Here is a 19,913-nt window from a genome sequence, read left to right on the forward strand (position 1 = left end):
GTGTTTGAGGGCAGTCCTCCAACCAAGTCCTGCTATTCTGACCTCGGCAATCCAATACACAGAGCAACCAGCAGTACATGGGACTAAGCTCTTTAGCATACTGATGGAGAATATCACAGAGATCTACAGGAGAAAATATAAAGCAACGTAACTATGGCTAGGTTTACATGGACACTACATGGATGATAATCTGAATAATAGCCCAATCAGGGTCAAAACGCCACACGTGTCAACATCAGTCTAAACAGTGCGGCCTGATCAAAAGGTACATTTTAAATCAGAGAGAAAGAGGGGTGGTGTGACCTGCTGACAAGCCATTAAAGAGGAAAATATTAGCACCTAACAACCATGTAAATGCTTGATCCAATCGTTTCTCTCTGGTTGAAATGCACGTTAGGCCCTGACGTTAAACATCAGGTTTCTAGGAGGGACAGTCCTCTGGGGATGGCAAAACAAAGGATGATTGAAGCCGGAATCGATGTCGGCAGCAGAGTTGAAAACATCTGCCTTAGTCATCTTCTCCTAATTCAGTGTTGTTTTTCAAGTTGGGAAGAAGCTTCTTATATTTCTTTAAGATTTGACATCACTTTGCACATGTCCAAAGTTATATTCTGACTGATGGATTTTAGGGCGTGTGTATGAATGCATCTTAGCATTTTATTAAGCATCCATGAAATCAATTAAGCCATTTAAAAGATATATTTTCCACTGAATGTAGCCTGGATAACTTGTAACGTAATGTAACATAATCTTGCCATAGAAGTATAATTTCATCCCAGTGTGTGAGGTCATAATGTACCGATCAGTTATGTCGAGGTCTAGGCAGAACCTCCTGTCCAACATGTCTGTCGTTTTGCGGACACAGGATTTGAGCGTGACGGACTCCGTCTCACCCTGAAAGAAAATTGTTATATTCAGAATGTTGCAGAAAAGGCTGATATTTCTACAAAAACTGTACGGTATCACTAACTCACAATCTTTCCACCAGATCTGTGGTCGAAAGTCACCATGTGCAGGATCTTCTGCTCTTTGACAAATGTGCAGTAGCGCTTGACCCAACTTGAACCAAAGGGAGGTGGCCCTAGAAAAACAATGCACAGATATGACATACATTCACATTGCATCAATACCCCTTCCTTTGCACAGCTTTAAAGAGCTGGGGGCTAAATACTGATATGATATAACAGTCCCATTGCATTCCAATGTGTTACACAATATTTTTTACATGAGTAGTTTGTGGAGAGTCCCTCCTTCGATAACACACGACGGTTTATATTTGTACTACAAAAGTTAAACCCTTATTATGACACATTCAAGCCTTACGTCTTTCCTGTACATAGAGGTAGCCTTCACAGCTGATGGGACTGGTCTGTCTGTATTCTTGGGGTGTGTCTCTGATCCTCTTCATCAGCTCATGCACCTCTGACCGCGTGCCCTCAAATCGACTCCTTGTCTGGGAGGGAGGGAAAGCAAACACATGCTCCAGGAAGTCATTTCCTGATACTCACGATAGAACCTTCTTACTGAGAGGCCACAGCGAAACCGAAAATGATGAACTTCCCTTGAAATCCCCTTCAATCACGTGAAATCTCAAGACTAATTAGCGCAGTTTAAAAGCAAAACTAAAAGTGAAACTGGCACTGGAGAGTGGGTGTTACCAAACCAAAGCACTGACAAAATTAACAAGGGGTTGAAAAGGTAAACAAGTGTCATTTTTCTCTGGTGGCCAAGCCAAGACAAACAGATATTATTAGACCTGCAGCAGATTCATGTACTTAGAGACGGAACTTCAGTGGCCCATGATGATGCTTTGTTTCTACTTTAAATGGCTGTTTAAAATAGGCGCCAGTTTATTTAGGCGTCTTTCGGCCGTTTAGTGGTGAAAATGTTTTTCTGTAGCTTCCTACACTCAAACCTCTAATACTCTACTGGTAGACACAAACATACATACAAACATGTGCTGCCATGATTAAAATGGATTTCCATCCAAATTACAAATATGATAATAAACAGAATTAATAAAACATTTCTTACATTCTGGATATTGATCTGCAGCGCTCGCTTATAATGATCAAAATCCTTGGCCAGCTCAAAGCCCTGGTGATAAAAGGTGAAGACCGTCTGAAAGAAGGCCAGCATCTAGAAGACATCCCAACAAAGGAAGAAAGGGATAAGTTATAAGAGTTATAAACTGAAAGAGTTAAAAGAGTAGGTGAAAGAAACAGTCATGACAAAACACTGTAACAGAACATGATGGAATGGTTTAGTCATTTTCCAAGAAGGAAACATACGCCCATGTGACACATCATATACTGTATTGCACTGTCCTTTCTTGAAAGACTGAATTGTCTTAAAACAATATTGTTATACTTGTGTATTTGATAATATGTTACTGGTTATTAAGAATGACATGTCATTCCCTCCTAAGTTCCTCTGAGGCTCATATGCTTCACCATAAACAGACTAAATTAAATCATTTCAGCTTCTTTAAAATTTGTGGTCTAATTAGTACAAAATGTGTCTCTTTTCGTTAACCTCACACGTTCACACAACTACTGAGCAACTTTGAGAGTTACCAATCTGATTTAGTTTTGTGGGACTATTAAAGCTTCATGAGCCTCACCTAAACTTAGAGAGAAATTTGTATACAGAACAGGGGCGGTAAATCTATTGCCTCATTCCTTCCAGTGTCTTCCAAACTTTTTTACAAGTCGCAGGCAGTACCAGGAACCAAGTCCTACTCTCACAAACACATCATTTAATGCGGGGAAGAAAAGCCACGTCAGTGCCTGCGTACAATTCATGACCGTCACTCACCGGTTCCACACACTCATATTTCTTTCTCTCTTGGATCTCTTGCAGTTTGCACACATAGTCCAGCGACTCCTCCTGAAAGTGCTGCCTCATGGTTTCCACCTGGGTGTCTGCCTGAAGAGACCATGATGATTATAGTCACAGGCAAAAAAAATACACGTTACAGTTTTTTAGTGGAACAGAGCAATTTGGGAGCTGGAGGTTATTTTTGGTATGCCATACAGTTCTTATAGAATACATGTTGCATTTGGTCAATCAAAAACGGATATGAAAGGTTCGTCTCAGGACCTGTAAAGCCTTCAAAACCTTATACTGAGGGACAGCAGATGCAGCAAGGCTGAGTCAATATGATCTTTATTGCCAATGTTCCTAATATTTGAATGTGCAAATGACTGACACACTCAAAGGACATAAAAGTAAAAGTAATGGAACTAAAAATGCATGTACCCATCAATTACCCATGACTGCTTGTCCTTCCCAAGGTCACAAGCAAATTGGAGCCCATCCTAGCAGACACTGAGTGAGTGGCGGAGTGCACGCTGAATATATATATTTTCTCCAAAATCTCACCTAGAGTGATACAGTCTGCAGGCTTTGAAGTGGCTATTTAATCTAACCTGCATCTCTTGGACTGTGAGATAGAATTCACATCTAGTCGGTTTTGTTTTTTTCTTTCTATGAGGGCTATTTTGTGAGAATGCAAACTAATTTGCCGACCCAGAATTGAAATATCCTTGCAGGAACTATGCAGGTAGCAAGGTTACTAGTTAGTTAAAATACTAAATATTCAATTGGATGGAAAGATTTGGAATAGGTAGCTGTTCCAACTTTGTCCACTACATTGCAGACAAATCTGAGCGCAATATTCACAGGCTGGTCTAAGTAGTATATTCACCGGTTGGTTTGATGAATGACATGACTCTTGTGGTTGTGAACACATCACTGTTTCTATTTACTCTAATGTGATAAAAGTCAGTGGTGGTACCACAGACTCTTGTTTCATAAGGCTCACACAGAACAGAACAGCCTGTAGTCACACTGTTAACAGTTTCAAGTGTCCTCTCTGGTTGGTGTATACAACATATGCGTAAGCCTTACAAGGACACATCCTAGAACAATGACGAGAAGACGGAAATGTTGTTTCGAAAGAGGTTGCTAACAAATTAAAATTGTCATGATGGTACTGTAGCAGGAACTGCTGCAGCAATCATAGTTGACCTTGGTAATTTAGTACGCAGCGGCACACATTTCCTTTACAAACAAGCCAGAAAAACCGTTGCTGCAAGGCATGTCAGTGGAAACTCACACAAGCCTGCCAGGCTCTTCTTCATGGCACAGAACACAAAAACCAAAACAGCAACTCGCAAATTAAACTAAATATCTGCGTGCGTCTGTCTTTTTGTTATTATGAATGGGTTGTCTGCATGTTACATATCCGTTGGGAGATCATGCAAGGATAATTACCTCTTGTAGTTGTGGCTCTTTCTTCTTTGCCGACATATTCAGAAGCTTTTCCAAGGAGCTATAGTACTTCTCCGTTTCTTTTTCATACTTCTTTCTTTCCGCCTTAAGAAACACACAATGGAAGGAGACAAATGTATGGAGAAACAAAGAAAAGGAGACAAAGGAAAGTGAAATTCATTAGATTCAATCTGCTTTAAAGCACACCAATACACAAACAGCTCCAGAGCAACAAAACATATTGGGAAGAGGAAATGAAACATGATACGCTACCCTTACTGCTCCGAGCTGCTCTTTCCTGAACTTCTCCAGAGGTTTCATTAAGGTTTCTGTGATGTTTCTCATCTGGAAAGAGAACGTGCTGATCTCACTGACAATGGCCATTAATAATTTACAAGACAAAACAGCAATTTCCTGTCTTAAGCAATGACTGGCTGCAGTATATGGCTTCATACATTCTGAATTATATCATGTGGATTTGATACTAAGTCATGTAAGGGGTCAAACCTAGCGTGCTTCATTCTCGAACCATTTGCTGCACAATATTTGGTACATAGTTACTGTTAAGTCTATTTATGTCTACATGCTATCACCTGGGGAACAGAAATTCTGGAGCTCAAGTTCCACCTGCAAAGTTCTGACAGTGCACCAGTTGTTGTCCATCAACCACAGCATGACAGCAGGGTCAGCCTTAAAAGCTGGTCAGACGCAGCGTGGTTCAGACCAGAACCTCTTACGTTATCTGCTCGCGCTGTGCATGACAATCGACCTGCCACCATGTGGAGCTCATGCTGAACGTAATCGCCACGTTTTGTCCACCAGCAACTCCAATAAAGATTTTTCAAAATAAGGGTAACTTTGTAAAATGCTAAAGCTGAAACTGCTCTGTTTTTTTTTTTTTTTTTTTTTTTTAATTTTAGTTTTGAGTTTTTATTAATGGCAGAATTGCAACACTCGAGTTCTAAATCATTAGTAAGAATTACTACACCGGTAAGAATTACCACACTAAAAGAACCTTTGTCTTGCAGTAATGTATTAATCGAGTGTGTTTTTCTTCATTCCTCTGGTGTTTCTGTTGTGCTGACTGCACTCTACTGACATGTCTGTGCCTGAATGCCCATCCTACTTTTCCTTACTTTGCACTGTGATGTCATCGCACGGTGCTAAGTGCTGTGCCGAGAGCGCGGCTTACCATTAGTGTCTGAGCCTGGCGCTACTACAGTCACCTCAGTCAGCTACTGATGATGGGTTCACTCCCAAGCCTCAGACACTACACATTACAAGGAAACGTCTGTTTATATAACTCCCTACTGGCCAGGGAGCCAACTCTTTACTTCAGATGAGGCCTTCCTCTTGGCCGTGTGATGTCTCGTGGTTTAAACATTGGCAGATCTCTACCTAATGCAGAAGCTAGTTTTATGGCGATATCTCATTATGAGCTGTATTGTTGTGAACCTTGCTGACGGTTGTAGCTCTTGGTATTTAAAGCTTGGGTGTAATCATGCAGTTATGCACTCATGTCCGCTCTGCAGCCACTCCCAGGCAGGTGATGTGACAGCGACCCTTAGACAGGCACAAGGGGAGGAACTGTGCAGACGCTATCATTACTTATACAGCCACTGGGGAACTGGAGTGCTCTGCCCACATGTGTGCTGTGAATGTACAGCACAAATGAGAAAAACGCATTATGGAGTGTCTGTCTCGATTTCTGGTGGATGACGGAGTTAGACATTAATAGATACCAAATGTGGGTAGTAGTAGGTGCAGGCTTTTTATAAATGCACACAGTGCAAGCATTCAAACACAAACACACACAAACACATGTGTTCTCCCTTGCTTTCATGCAGGTTCTGACTGGTTGCTCTCACCATCAGCTCTCTTTGGTCTTCTAGGTTTTTGAGGAATGAGGAGAACTCCTGCAAAGACTCATCTGAAGGGGGAAAAAGATTGTAGACAACAAAGATTATAATGATTGCAATGCAGCCATTCTGCCCCCACTCTCTCTTTGCCTCCAACCCAGCCTGAACAATTCATGTGCACACCAATAACGGCCGGTTGAGAGAGGGCTGTCAACAAACATTTACAGAGCATGCCTGTGTGGCGTTACCAAAACTGGTGGTTAGTTTCCATCATGTGATGAGGTAAACCCAAACTTACCAATGCATCGCTCATCATCCGTCTTTGCGTCGCCGATGTACTCAAACTGAAACTCTCCCAGGCACTGAGCAAACTTTCGCTGTGCCAGTCCAAGCTCTATGAGAAAAGATCAAATATGACAACTATCAGCTCGAGCGTATTTAGAAAAGGGGGCAGCATAGCAAAACCTGCATAGCAAACACTGCAGCATAGCAAAAGCTGCCAAATATACCAGGTGAACATCTTAAGGAAAAACATTTAATCAAATCAAACTTCACAGTTGCATGTGACCACAGCTGCATGTATGTCAAAATGACAACAAAGCCTGATTTGATTTTATTAAATGTTCACGTTTACTTTAAAACTACTGTCCTAAAGAACCATTTCCAGAAAAGTAACATGACATAAGCAGTCTTGAAAAGTAGGTTTGATGTATGAGAGTTAACCACATTGCAAACATCCTGTCTGCTACATCCTGCCGCTCGTCAAACCTTTGTGTGTCAGCAGGGCAGGTACCAGAGCTTAACACATGCCAAAAAAATGAATGACATCTCTGTTATTATGAAACAAAATAGACCTAAACTTAGAGAATACACTGGTGCAAGAACTCCATTAGTCCCCATTTAATCAGATTTCTTTAACTTTTTTTTAATACGTGATAGTTCAGAATATTAACAATTCCCTTGGCCTTCATTGCACCAGAATAATTGCTTTTGAAAACTTCTTTATTCTAATTGTTTTAGTACTTCGTGTTCACTTCTATCCCTGGCTATCCAGCAGATTTAACACCCCGGGTTTCTCTGAGCAGTGTGTGTACACACACAGTAAAGATACAATGTCTGTCTGTGCCTGGCACTAAGGGCACAATTATTTATTCCAAATCTTCTTGAAAACCCACCGCTGGTCTCTCTTCAATGTCATCTCACATCTCTACAGTCCTAAAGCACACAAACAAATATGAACAACCTGTGGCTGTCTGGCCAGTTTGTCATGGAAACACAGGAAGCTAAGAAGCTGTTGCAGACAAAGGCACGGTCTGCGCATTATAGTATTTTCTTTGTTCCTTGAGTAGGTCTTCATATAGCACTTGGAGGAAATGCTTTATTTTCTAGTGGATGAGGTAATTGTTGTTCTTGAGAGAATAAGACGGACCAAACAGCAAAGCAGAACCATATGACACGCAGACACGCACATGAAAAGCAAATACACGGATAACCTTATGTATTCAGAAGAATTTAGCAAATATATTCTACTGACAGTAATCAAAACATGAAGATTCATGACTTGTTCTTGTTTATTACTAATAATAGCCCACAGCTCTGTTCATGAACTTCCGCAGGCAAGACACTGAACAGACTAACTTTAGATCATTAATCATGGCTGGAGTGGGTACACATTCATCCTTCTTTCAGGTGCCTCGCACATGGCCAACAGAAAATAGGACACGGTACAAGTCTTATTCAGAAACTCCAACTGACAATAGTAGTGAAGAGTCAAATCATCTGACTCACACACCTCTTTAAAGACTGTATTTTGGTAACATTGGAGGGACTGGGAGGGAGAACCCTCCTTTATTACTGTCAGTGAGTAATCACACTTGAGTAACTGCAAGAATTTATTAGACAGTCATTTAGAGTGGAAAAGTAATATTATAAACTTGCGTCAACTGCACCTGGTAAAACTGGAGCTCATCCATTTAATGTGCTACTATTAAACTAAAAAACATTCACTTTTTTTTTTTTTTTGCCTGAAATGTTTCTGTTACAGAGGTGACTACAAACTGAAGTAAACACAACCTGATGAATGTCATGTGGGAGGCGCTCAAGTACGGGTTACGGGTATTCTTTTCAAAATAAAGGTACGGCAAACGTAAGCCTCTCAGGCCATTATTTTGGGAGCAAACACTCATATGCTGAACACAGCAATTTTCTTCGAGGTGACTGTAAATCCAGGATGAATCTAAACCACACAGACAGCAAGGATCCAAACCAGGGCGTGCCAGTCCATAAAAGGTGACTCTGGTCAGTCTGGCCTAGTCCTGAATTTACAGTAGGTGGAACGACTACTGGCACCTTACACCGCGGGAGTGGAGACGTGATATGCGGCTGGCTGCAGCTTTTTGCATTTTCTACAAGGAGCTGAGATGATTTTGTCTGTTAATGGATTAGTCAATGCAAAGATAATTAACTGAGAACTGTTTTTACATTTATGACAAGGTTATTTATATTTTTTTTTTTATATAAAGTCATGCCAGTGTTGCTACATTGGTACATATCAGACCCTCTCTGCCTCTGAGCCTCTTTATTCCTGGGTAACTTCTGACTGCTCCACAATCACAGTTAGTCTGTTAGAGAGCCTGTGCCTTTGTGAGGGGAAGTTCAGTGGCCTTTGGTTTATCTTAATCTCTTGGTCTGGATATTTAGGTATTTTAAAAGCTCTGGACGGTGTAATACGTGCACTATAAATAAACGTGGTTTGATTTGAATTGTTTCAGTAATATTTTCAGCCACAAAGGCCTCAAAATGATCTGGCTGTTGGTACTCAAGTAAGAACCACTACATCATATACTACAACTTCATAAAATAATAAATTAGAAGATATTACTGTGGGCTCTGAGAAACTGTGAAAGACATTTTTCAGCATTTTGACATATCGCTACCCTGGAAGCTAGACCAACTACCCCGCCCACAAATTATGCATTTACAAGAATTAAGCAAATCTATTTAAATATATACACTGACATATTTGTTTTTACAGGGGGGCAGTTAGTTTGAAACCAATCTACTGGAAACTGATTATGCTCTGGCAAACATCTGCGGGTTTCACGCGGCGAGCAGCAGTGCAGTCATACACGCTGTGGAGTTTAATTTTTATACAACTAAATTGCTCTGACTGGTTGCAGAAGAATCCAATCGCATGCAAAGACTGTTCTGTCTCTGTTTGGGTAATGATAAGCAAATATCAAAGTGAACGTATCTTAAAATTGTAAAATATCTAGCCACTTTTGTCAAGAGTTGATATCAGCGTTATGGGACAGGGATGAGCTAAATAATGTTACTCCCAGCATCTCATATCTCAACAAAATGCTTTTTTGTTGAAATTCCAGTGTTTTTTTCCCCCCCAAGTGCTTCCTCCCCAGGACCTAATCCACTGCCTGTAGCTGTTTTCCACGACTATACCCCATCTCGGTCATGTCATTTTAAAAATCTATCACTTACTTTAATTGCTGTAATTTAATAGTCTTTGCCCTTCCAGTGATCCAGGCTTCAATGAGCTGGTTTCTGCAGTAAGAGACTCTGTTCTTTGAAGCCGTCTGCCAGAGGAACGCAAGGAGGATGAGTGTGTCATCTCCTGAATCCTTGCTAAAAAACCTTTTTTTAAAAACCCCACATTGGGTTTTTACTAATCTTTTTTTTTTTTACTTGTGCTTTTCTTTGGCTTCAGCAGTAGTCATATATTTTTTTTTTTTTTTTTTACTTTTAAATATTTTCCACTTGCATTTCAAATCACATAAACTGCCTCCTTTAATGGCTGTGCTATAAATAAAAAGAAAACAATGTATGCTAATTTCTTATATATTTTTTTAGTTGATTGTGAAGTTCAATGACAGGTTACATTGTTAAACAGGGTATTGAGGTATTTACCTGACAAGGTAATCACTGACACTTCCAAGTTCAACTGTTACCCCAGATAGTAAAAACTTGTTATGACAATATTAAACTGAACCTTGACACACCTTAGTAAAGCCTCAGAACACTATATTGTTTCTGACGTAAACACAGGACACCACTGTAAAAAAATAATGGCAAACTGAGGGTATGACGGTAGTTAAGGCTATGCCATTCAAACATTCTTCGAGGTGTGATAAGGATCCTGCAGTTTAGTTTTTGGAAAATTATTACAGCGCCTTACGCAACAACTCATAGCTTGCGCGTATTATTTTCACGTGCTGAATTCCTCTGATTAGGGAGTGATAACATAAAAGCAAACCTGTGTCTTTTGGCTTTTTATTATGGCAGTTTATTAGTATGTTGAACATATTTAGCACAGGCAGGATCAAGGCTTACATCACTGCGGATAATTAATGTGGACTCCGAGAACACTGATGTCAATGGATAGATTTGCAAGGCCGTTATTAGAGCCATATGTGAGCGTGGCGCACAAATCACACCCATCCACAATCTGATTACACAGGCTGCAGGCATGTTTGAACCGACTGCAGGGTGGACAGTTAATGAGACGGGGCTACATCAGGCCTGGCTGTGGACTTCATTACATAAAACATGAAGAATGAACGTTATCCGGTTACATGAAGCTCCAGCAATAATCAACATCAGGCAACATTCATAGAGGGGATAAAGCATTGTGTCCCTGTACAGTGTCAATTGAAGTTTCAGCAGCATAGATCAACTGGATACAATCAGTGGAGCAATAAACAAAGTGGCAGATGAGCAGTCTGTATAACAGACTTTAATGATAGCCACTGTCCTACAGGAAACAGCTATCACAAGATAGAAAAACTACACACTCCAGGGCACACAAGAGTCCAAGGCGAAAGCTTGCCTGCTTTTTGCCTTTTAAAGAAAGGCATTTCAGAGCAAACCTGGGAACTGTCAAACTTGGCTAGTTTCTCTGCAGAACACCAGAGGCCTCCAGGCTTCACACAGTGTGAGTCACACAAACCCCACCTTACGTCTATCTGATATAACAGGGCAGGTTGTGTATAACGGGACAAACAAAGAGAAAAATAACCATTTAACATAAACTCCGGTGCCCCCGGTCGAAAGAAAAACAAAGACGTCACAATAGAGGAGTTGCTGAATCACAGGACTCTGGCAGTCGTGGAGAGCAACAGATGAGAGAACAAGATGCTTTTTTTTTTTTCCACTGTCACCAAAGTAACAGGAACAAGCTCGTTAGGAAGCAATCATAACTCACATACACATTTCCTAGCTCTTAGCTTTAGCTAGTTGTTTAGTGCACCTAAGATTGCCGAGTAGCACAAGGTCAACAATGCACTTCCGTGTTTTCATCAAACGTCTAACTATTGTGGAAAAAAAAATCTATAAATATCTACTTAGAGTCCTTGATGACATCTTCAGTGTTTTGATGTGAAACTGGAAAATTGTGCAAACAAAATCATTACGTTCGTTCATCCATTCACGGTTGTCATCAAGCGAGAAGCGGGGTATCACCAATTAACCTAATGAGCATGTCTTTGGGCTGTGAGAGGACCCACAGGAGAACAGGCAAACTCCACACAGAAAGGCTCCAGTCGGAATCAGTGCCAACCCAAAATCATTACAACAAATATTAAAATGTATGCCAGCGGTTACAACTTTTGCCACAAAACCACATGAGGTAAGATCAGGTGTAGTCTTACAAATATCTGCTGTTGTACTCAGTCATAAATATTATCCTTTTTTTTTTTTTAAATCTGTGAATGTTTTGAATCAATGCCAGTCATCAGTTAACAGTGGCCAAAGCACGGCACTGGAAATACTTTCCTCTGTCCAAAGTCCCAAAATCAGACGGGGAGGCACCACATTACCGGAGGTGCTGACACAAAGTAAATGTTTGGCATTTCAATCACAAAAATAAATATCAGGAAGTCGTGAGTGAAGTAATGCGTGTGACACAAAAATACCACAAAAACATATAACAGAACATCGGGTTGAATTTGCGGAAGAAATAGCTGCCGTCAAGAGAATCAATACGTTTACACCGATCAGCCACAATATTAAAACCACTGACAGGAGGACAGGAGGAGTAAATAACGTTGACCGTCTTGTGACAATACAATGTTTGGAAACTTTTGGACCTGGCATTCGTGTGGATGTTACTTAGACATGTACCACCCACCTAGACCAGACCAGACACCCCGACTCCATAGCAATGACACTCCTTGATGGCAGCAGCCATCCCCAGCAGGATGCAGCTTGACACAGACACAAAAACAGTTTAAGAACAACTCAAACAAACATGAAAAACAGCACAAGGTGTTGACCTGGTCTTCAAATTCCCTTCAACACATATATAGTCCGCTTTATTGTCCGTTTCAAAAGATATGGAGGAACAATTAACAGCGATGAAGGCATTTGTCACGTATGCCTTGATCGCCCCATACTTTGTTGATCTGATTGGCAGTAGGATGTTCAATTGCGCGCAGAGGTATTTCTTTCATATTAATGTTTGAAACACTCCTCATAATAGTTTCTTGTAAAAATATAATACACTTTTAAAGAAAGGCTCCAATTAACTTTCAATGGAGATGTCACAGTTGTTGGTTTTTATTGTCACTCCTCTTCAAAGTTTTTCTTCAAAGTCTTACAATCTCATGCTGCTGTGACACTTGGGCTTTAATTGTTACATATAATACTTAAAGGAACCGTATGTAGGATTGTGGCCAAAACTGGTACTGCACTCACTTTCAAAATACTGTAGAACGGTGTATCCCCTCAGCCTCCCCCCTGACTCGAGGTTGCCAGCTAAGCTGCAGGATCCAGCAGGAACGTAGGCTGCTACAAGGAGCTTCCAATGGCAAGTGACGAGTCCTACACAGTAAGTTTTTTTTTTCTGTTAATAAAGTTTATGCTTCATGAGAGATGTTTTGCGAAGTATCGCAAAAATTTACTAATGGCGATTAGCCAAATATTTCGTAAAGATGTACTGTAATACCACATTTCAGTCGGAACATAGATTGTTTTCATACCCTGCTAGTGGTGCGATATAAAGCTTTTTATGAACGCATTTAGCACGGGCGACCATGGAAAATCCACTGTCTATATGTACGGAAGCACGGGGCTTTTAGCCTATACCAACAAACATGGCAGAATATAGCATCCAAAAGTCGAGGGTCAATTCCATGCCATTCCGGACTTTGTCACGACGTATTTCGGATTCATAACGAGGTCTTTTAGGTTTAGTAACGTTATACATGTTTTATCCGACACGTTCGTAGCTGCAGCTGTGGTAACTAGAGCAGAGCTGGCAACCCGGAAGACGAAACTCTACTGACTTCGTGATTGGTAGATAGGTGGAGGGTGGCGCCTCAGACCAAAACACAACATGACAACATCAACATCAGTTGAGGGCTGCAACTCTCACTTTTAAATGACAATATCCTGGCCGGACCACTGTTGTCAGTGATATAAGTATTTGAAATGAACATGATTTCTTCATGTCTAGTGACACATCAGGGCCATTTTATGATTAATTGAAATACATTTCTTACAAACGGTTCCTTTAATTCCTATTTACAATTTTTATCCCCATATTTCCTCACACATCTCACCATGAAATAACATCCGTACCATAAACCATTCTGATTATTTATTCAGACTATTTTTCACTCAGTGTGTGCTTTAAAGGCAGGAAACGTAGCACTGCTGCAGCGAGGGTTTTCCCCCCAAAACAACGCGTATACGTACGTATATGTCAAATGTCAGCTGGTTAAGAAGTCCACAGTGTATTTATTGGCATCTGTCGGAGGCGTGTTTGTTATGAGTTCTTACAGTGTCATCAGATGTGCCACTTAGGTCAGAACTTGCCTGGTCCAGGCCCTCGGCTTTTCCACGTTGTGCTTTTTCCTCAGGGCTTCCTGTTCCACTCTCACATCTTTTCCAAGCTAATTCCCTGCTCCACTTGAGAGCCGGCCCACTAGTCTCCTCCCACGGTGTCCCTCCCCCCTGCTCCCTGCCCACAAAACATGCATTACTTCATTCATGACTTCCTGATCTTCAAAACAAGTCTGTAGGGTCAGGCTACACTGCACAGCATCCTGTGGCTGATTATATATATATATATATAGATTATATATTGGGCTTATTTTTTAGCAGCAATCCAAAATGCTGCACTTTATAATGCAGGAAACGGTGGTTGAACCAAAAACAGGAACCTCAGAAGCATTGCCATCCAGTACACTTTCATAGTAGTCCTCTTTCTGGAGTGAGAGATAAAAAGCGTTCCTCCCACATGACTTCACGTCTTGTGCTAATGCGATTTTAATGAAAGATTGTGATGTGGCTCTTTGGCAGAATCAGTAATGTGATTACACAGAGCAGCAGTGAGCCAAAGCACACCATGGCAGGCTACTCTTAAACCTGTCTGCCAAAGACAGAGAGAGACCTTCACGTGGCTGGCTTCTCGAACTGGAAGTGAAAAAAATAAAAATAAATCATCTATATCAAGTCGTTATGTTGGGAGCCAATTGGTCGTTTAACCAGAGGAATCCCAGCTGTGGAAACGACTCGGACAGACCCCGCCGCGACCTCAGCCTAATTTCATTTTTCCTATTATTGCAGCAATCACAGGGCATGCAAGAATAAAGCCAACAAGGCTGACAGGCGGCAAACAAATAGGAAGCTCTTTCTGAAAGGTCAGCCCAGAGATTTTGGATTAATCAAATAAGAAATCAGCCTGTTTGTTTAAGGCAACAGAAAGGAGCTAATGAGAGGGTACACGTAGGACACGGTTCCTGTGGAGGAAGCCCCCTGAAACAGAAGCACATCTGTACGTTGCTCCACTAGTGGGCACTTCCATGTCATAGCTCTCTGGCCCGGGCCCCGCTCCAAAGTTTCCTCTCAGAACCAAGGACTTTCCGTAGTGGGACATCCTCCCAGCTGTAGTAGAGGAGGGAGTTACTGAAAGGCTGAGAAAGGACAACAACTGCACTTCAGACTGCTACAACAGCGGATCATTCTGAGGTCAAAGCCTAAAGCAAATCACTTTATCGTGCATCCACAAACCATTTACTAAAAGAGGGTCACTGCATATCTTTAATGTGAGGCTGAGAGTGGCTGTCATAGCCAGAGGATTACACAGCTTAGCTTCCTCAAATCAGCTCCACTCATCAAAAACAATTGTCCGAGCAAACGGGTTCGTCTAGAAGTGCGACTTCAATAGATGCAAACAACAAACAAGAAGATTCTGAGGAAGAAAACTGATGTATGATCTCAATCAAGCAGAAGACCGGTCACACTCATGTGAGACAAGATTCTGTTCACATAACAGATGGGCTACACCCTCGCAGTGTAAATATCTAACACTGATATTTGATATCTTACTTCCAATAGCTAAAAGTAGTTTATACCAAACGTTATAATTCAACTGTGCTTGGACAAAGTTTGAGGACAGGGTGAACTGGCCCTGGCTCAACAATTTGATTATTTGTAGATAATTACGGATGCAGACTTCATCGTTAAGCCGCCTCCCATTTGATTATCGGACTCAAAGGACCAGAATGACAATCAGAAGTTGTTAAATTGTAAATTGATGCGAAATTTCATTATTTTATTTATTTTCCATTTGTGCCGGGTCTCACAAAGGTAACCGACCTTGATTTTCCTGTCCGTTCCACTGGTTCCAACCGACTTTCCTGACTAAATATGCTAAATATTTAATCAGTCTGATAACGAATACTCACTTTCTGTGACCTTTGGTTGATCACGAAATAGATGTCTCCACAGTTGAGAGATAAAAACGGTGAAGTTTGGGACATTTCCCCTTTAAATAAAGTGATGCTGCTTCATCTTTTAGATTCAATTTTATTATCTATTCATTAAGAGATAATTCAGTTTTAAAACAATTTTGTTAAGAAAGAGATTTTCACAAAACTAATGTTGCCATCGGTTTCGTACATTCGTGGTGTTTTACCGCTGGCTGACACATCTTACATTCGGTTTTGCTTCTGTTCAGCTCTGTCTTCATACTTACTCTAAAAAACCAAAAATGCTGCCACCAGCGCACCAGCTTACAGAGACGTACCTTCTGTTATGCTTAGGATCTCACTCACATGGGGACTAATCTGGTTGTGCAGTCTGGAGACTGTCACAGAGTGATTTGTCATGACTAGTCTTGCGAGACCACAGCCAGAACCACAGGATGCAGGAAACGGCAGATATTTTAAAAAATCGACCTCAGGGTTTTATTAATAGATGTCATATCTGTCAAAGAACTTCAATTTGGTTTAGAAAATCAACATTTTTAAACCCCAGCCCCAATCAATTGTTGGCAAATCGGTCCACATCAGTCTAATTAGCCTCATTTTAACTAATAATCGTCAAGCCTTATTCGCATAGCAGCGTGTATAGATCATATATTGTGTTACATAATAACAACATGCGGAAGCTGTTGGATAATATTCAAATTGCTCTACTGATGCTAATAGGAAAGGCTGTAAATGCTTCATGATTACAGTGATCCAAGAAGGTCAATAACAGTTATTTCACGTTGGTGGAACAAACAGGCGACATTTTCTATAATGGTGTCCTTGAAGGGCCATGTGGGGACGGGACTGCATTAATGTCACACAGCAACATCAGTTCCTTCCTGAAACCTCAGCTGATTTTGCAACAGCCCAAGAAGAGACCGTATGACCATAGCTTCCTACTTCTTTTGATATTCTCACAGTCTAAAGTGGACCAAAGGAGACTTAACAAACCAGAAGTCTGGTACACGTCAGCGACGTGTTGGACAAAAGAAAAAAAAAAAAAAAAGACAAGACAAGTGGCACGTTGTTTATTCACGGCCACATAAGGCGTGAAATACAAGACACGGCATGTTCTCCTACGACTGCACATGCTGTATCGGCTTACACCACCATAGCAGAGCACCAATATGTGCCAGTGACCGAATACCAGAGTTCACCACAACACCCCTGGTAAAAAAAAAAATGCATGTGGCTGCAAAAAAAAAAACAGAGGGCCAAGGAAAGTGACATGTAATCTATTTTTATAAAGAAGAAGGTCAATTAAACATAAGTAGAAAAGAGAGCCGATTAAAACGACTACAGTTAATGCAATAAATGTTAAGGTTACTACTGTGGGAGAATAATCGTCGTGAGACGGGAACGTGGCAGACTTGCTCAAGCTGAGAGGCTGCAATGAGACCACAAGTATGCAAATAGTACGCAAAGAATAGCTTACTGTAGCACAGCGGCAAATGCTGGAGGACAGCGGGAAAGGAAGGTTCTTCACTCATGTTAGATTAAAAAAAAATGATGAAGGCGGGAGACTGGCGAGCAGAAAAGTGACACCTGCTCTTAAATCCTTGCATCTATTCATGTCGAGCACAGGCAGCTCGGGATCGATAAGAGCTCTCTGGCAGGTCTCAAGGCCGCAGACATGAAGAGCGCTTAAATGTCACGCATGTAACACGCATACGAACACTGCTGCTAACCAGGTGGGTGTCTTTATGACCTTTCAACTCCCGTGTCCGGCTCGGCCTTCGCACCAAATCACGGAAGCTCCCTCCGCTATAAGGCGATCATAAGGGAGTACGGGACGAAGCCGTGGGATGCGTGTCCACAAAACCAATATCAGTGTCGGGGTTTTTTTTTTTTTAGGTGTTTTGCAAGTGAAATCTGTTGTGCTTTACGCACAGCGACACAGGACTGTCTGACGAAGCAGCCTCACGCACCCCTAGACGAACAAAGACCCCTGTGTACACGTCAAACAGCACCCGGCTGGATGTGAGCGTTTTGCACAGTTCAGGTTGTCCCTAAGGCGAAATGAAAGACATACCTGGACATGTGACGCCAACTAACCAGCAGCAGAGACACAAACACGCCACAAAGGAGGGGCCTTTAGAGAAGAAAAATATGCTGACAGTCCTCAGCGCTGAGAAACTGCCTCTCATTTCTACATAACTGACAACGTGGTATTAGGTGCTTTTTTTTGGGGGGGGGGGGGGGCATTTCCATTCTTTAATGCCGTTAAAGTAAACAGAGGTGTTCAACATCATTTCCATTCAATGCAGTGATGTTAGGGGGTTTTAGGGAGTTCCCATCGAGTCAAGTCTGTTTCAGTTTAGACACTTGCCAGCTCTTTAGGCGCACCGGTGAAAGTGAATGCATGCTGATGTAACACTCCTGCACTAAAACGTAGCTGTTGCAATGTTCAATATACGTTGAAACAGTAAACCACTTTACAGGAGGTGGTTAGAGGTGCTGTTAAAAGTTTGTCTAATATTTAGCCCACTGACTATAAGCGGGGTTGTCAAAATAACAGGAACATGCGTCCACGCCAGCACACAATACAGCTCCCTCAGCTACTTTAGACAAAACGCTGAACGCCGTAACCTTCACAAAGCTAAGGTTTAGTGCAGGACCAGTGTACCTAATGTTTTGGCAACTGAGTGTACGCTGAAGCCCGGCCTGTAACCACCTCACGGGCAAGCCCAGCCCACAAGATTAGAGTTCAGAGAGATAGCAATCTAATCATTTAAACCCGGTTGAGGTGTATGGCTGTGAGCAAACAGTGCGAACGGGGTGTTATTGAAGAAAAAACATTTGAAGGGTCAAATAAAACAGAATCAAATAAAGAGCTCACGAGAAAAGACAACGCCTTTACCTGGTTACCATGACACTCGTTCTCTGATATGATCTCTATTGAACATGATCAGACACAGAGGCAAATACGTGACTTTTTTGTTGCTGTAGTTTTTCTTTTGTTTTTTTTGACTGTGTTCAACTCACGCTTTGTTGCATTGATGAGGTTCTTGCCATCTTTGTACAGCTCTTTGATGAACCTGTTGGTTTTGTCCAGCTCCGCTTCGTGCGACTTGATTTTGTCCCTGAAGCTGGGGCTGTCCAGATAGCATTCACTGAATTCCAGCGGGTGAAGTCCCATTTCGGCTCTGACAGATTGATAGCTTTGTGTCCAACAACGGAGAGGTGTGCGGGGTAGTGGTGGGGAACTTGCTTTCAAAAAAAACAAACAAACAAACAAACAAAAAAAAAAACGCCGCCGACCTATACGAGCTACTAACTAAAGTTGCCGTTGACTTGCTTTTTTTCGCTTTATGTTTTAAGGTCAGGCTGAGACAGCATAGCTACGTCAAGTAGCAGCGGCTAACGGTGGTTAGCATGGCAACTTGTTCTGACACGGGCGCATGGGTGTTCCACGGCTCTCGAATGAAACGGAGCGCGGCTAAAAGGTATAACAACGGTTGAAAGGTGATAACGATACGTCAACGGCTGAAGGATTCATCGGAAGTCGGTTCACGGCGGTTGTCAGAGAAGTCACGGCTGCTGTGTCCAAGTTTTTCCTTCCTCCATCAAGGCGCGCTCCACCTAGCAAAGTGACAGATTGGGAAACTCTGCTGACATCTGCGTGCGTGTAGCAGAACTTCCATCGAAGAGTGCGTTTCGCAAGATGGCTACGTCACCCGCACTTCCGCTTTCGCTTCGTCCGCTCAACGACGTCGTTGTGTGTTCACATCAATCACCATGGAAATGGTGTAATAATCTGATTTATTCCCGCGTGTGCTCCTACGTGCGAGGAATTTGTCTTTGTGTATGGTGAAATAAATAAAATAAATTAAAAACTTTAAAATAAAATATGTCATAGACAAAATATACTAAGAATATATGTGAATAGTCTGGTTTTAAAAACTAATATAAATGTTTTTTAAATAATAACAATAATAGTCAAACAACACATTAAATAGAAGGTTTTAATAGAACAATCTGCATAACACACATGATCTTGACATTTAAATGA

At 41.5% G+C, this 19,913-nt stretch overlaps 1 protein-coding gene across 1 annotated transcript in view; it reads right to left on the reverse strand.

Annotated features, from left to right (window-relative positions):
• arhgap10 (Rho GTPase activating protein 10) overlaps positions 1-19,477 on the reverse strand; it is a 46,978-nt gene extending 27,501 nt beyond the window's left edge. Inside the window, exons 1-10 of the mRNA XM_084564239.1 lie at positions 18,887-19,477; positions 6,433-6,528; positions 6,144-6,205; positions 4,549-4,620; positions 4,279-4,380; positions 2,818-2,928; positions 2,035-2,139; positions 1,324-1,453; positions 975-1,081; positions 800-894 (exon numbers count right to left, since the gene is read on the reverse strand). Of these exons, the coding sequence (XP_084420365.1) occupies positions 800-894; positions 975-1,081; positions 1,324-1,453; positions 2,035-2,139; positions 2,818-2,928; positions 4,279-4,380; positions 4,549-4,620; positions 6,144-6,205; positions 6,433-6,528; positions 18,887-19,040 (1,034 nt within the window). The 5' untranslated portion in view covers positions 19,041-19,477. The remainder of the gene's footprint in view (positions 1-799; positions 895-974; positions 1,082-1,323; positions 1,454-2,034; positions 2,140-2,817; positions 2,929-4,278; positions 4,381-4,548; positions 4,621-6,143; positions 6,206-6,432; positions 6,529-18,886) is intronic.
• Positions 19,478-19,913: the final 436 nt, after the last annotated feature.

Source organism: Chelon labrosus, assembly GCF_963514085.1.
Source record: "Chelon labrosus genome assembly, chromosome: 2".
Lineage (NCBI taxonomy): Eukaryota > Metazoa > Chordata > Actinopteri > Mugiliformes > Mugilidae > Chelon > Chelon labrosus.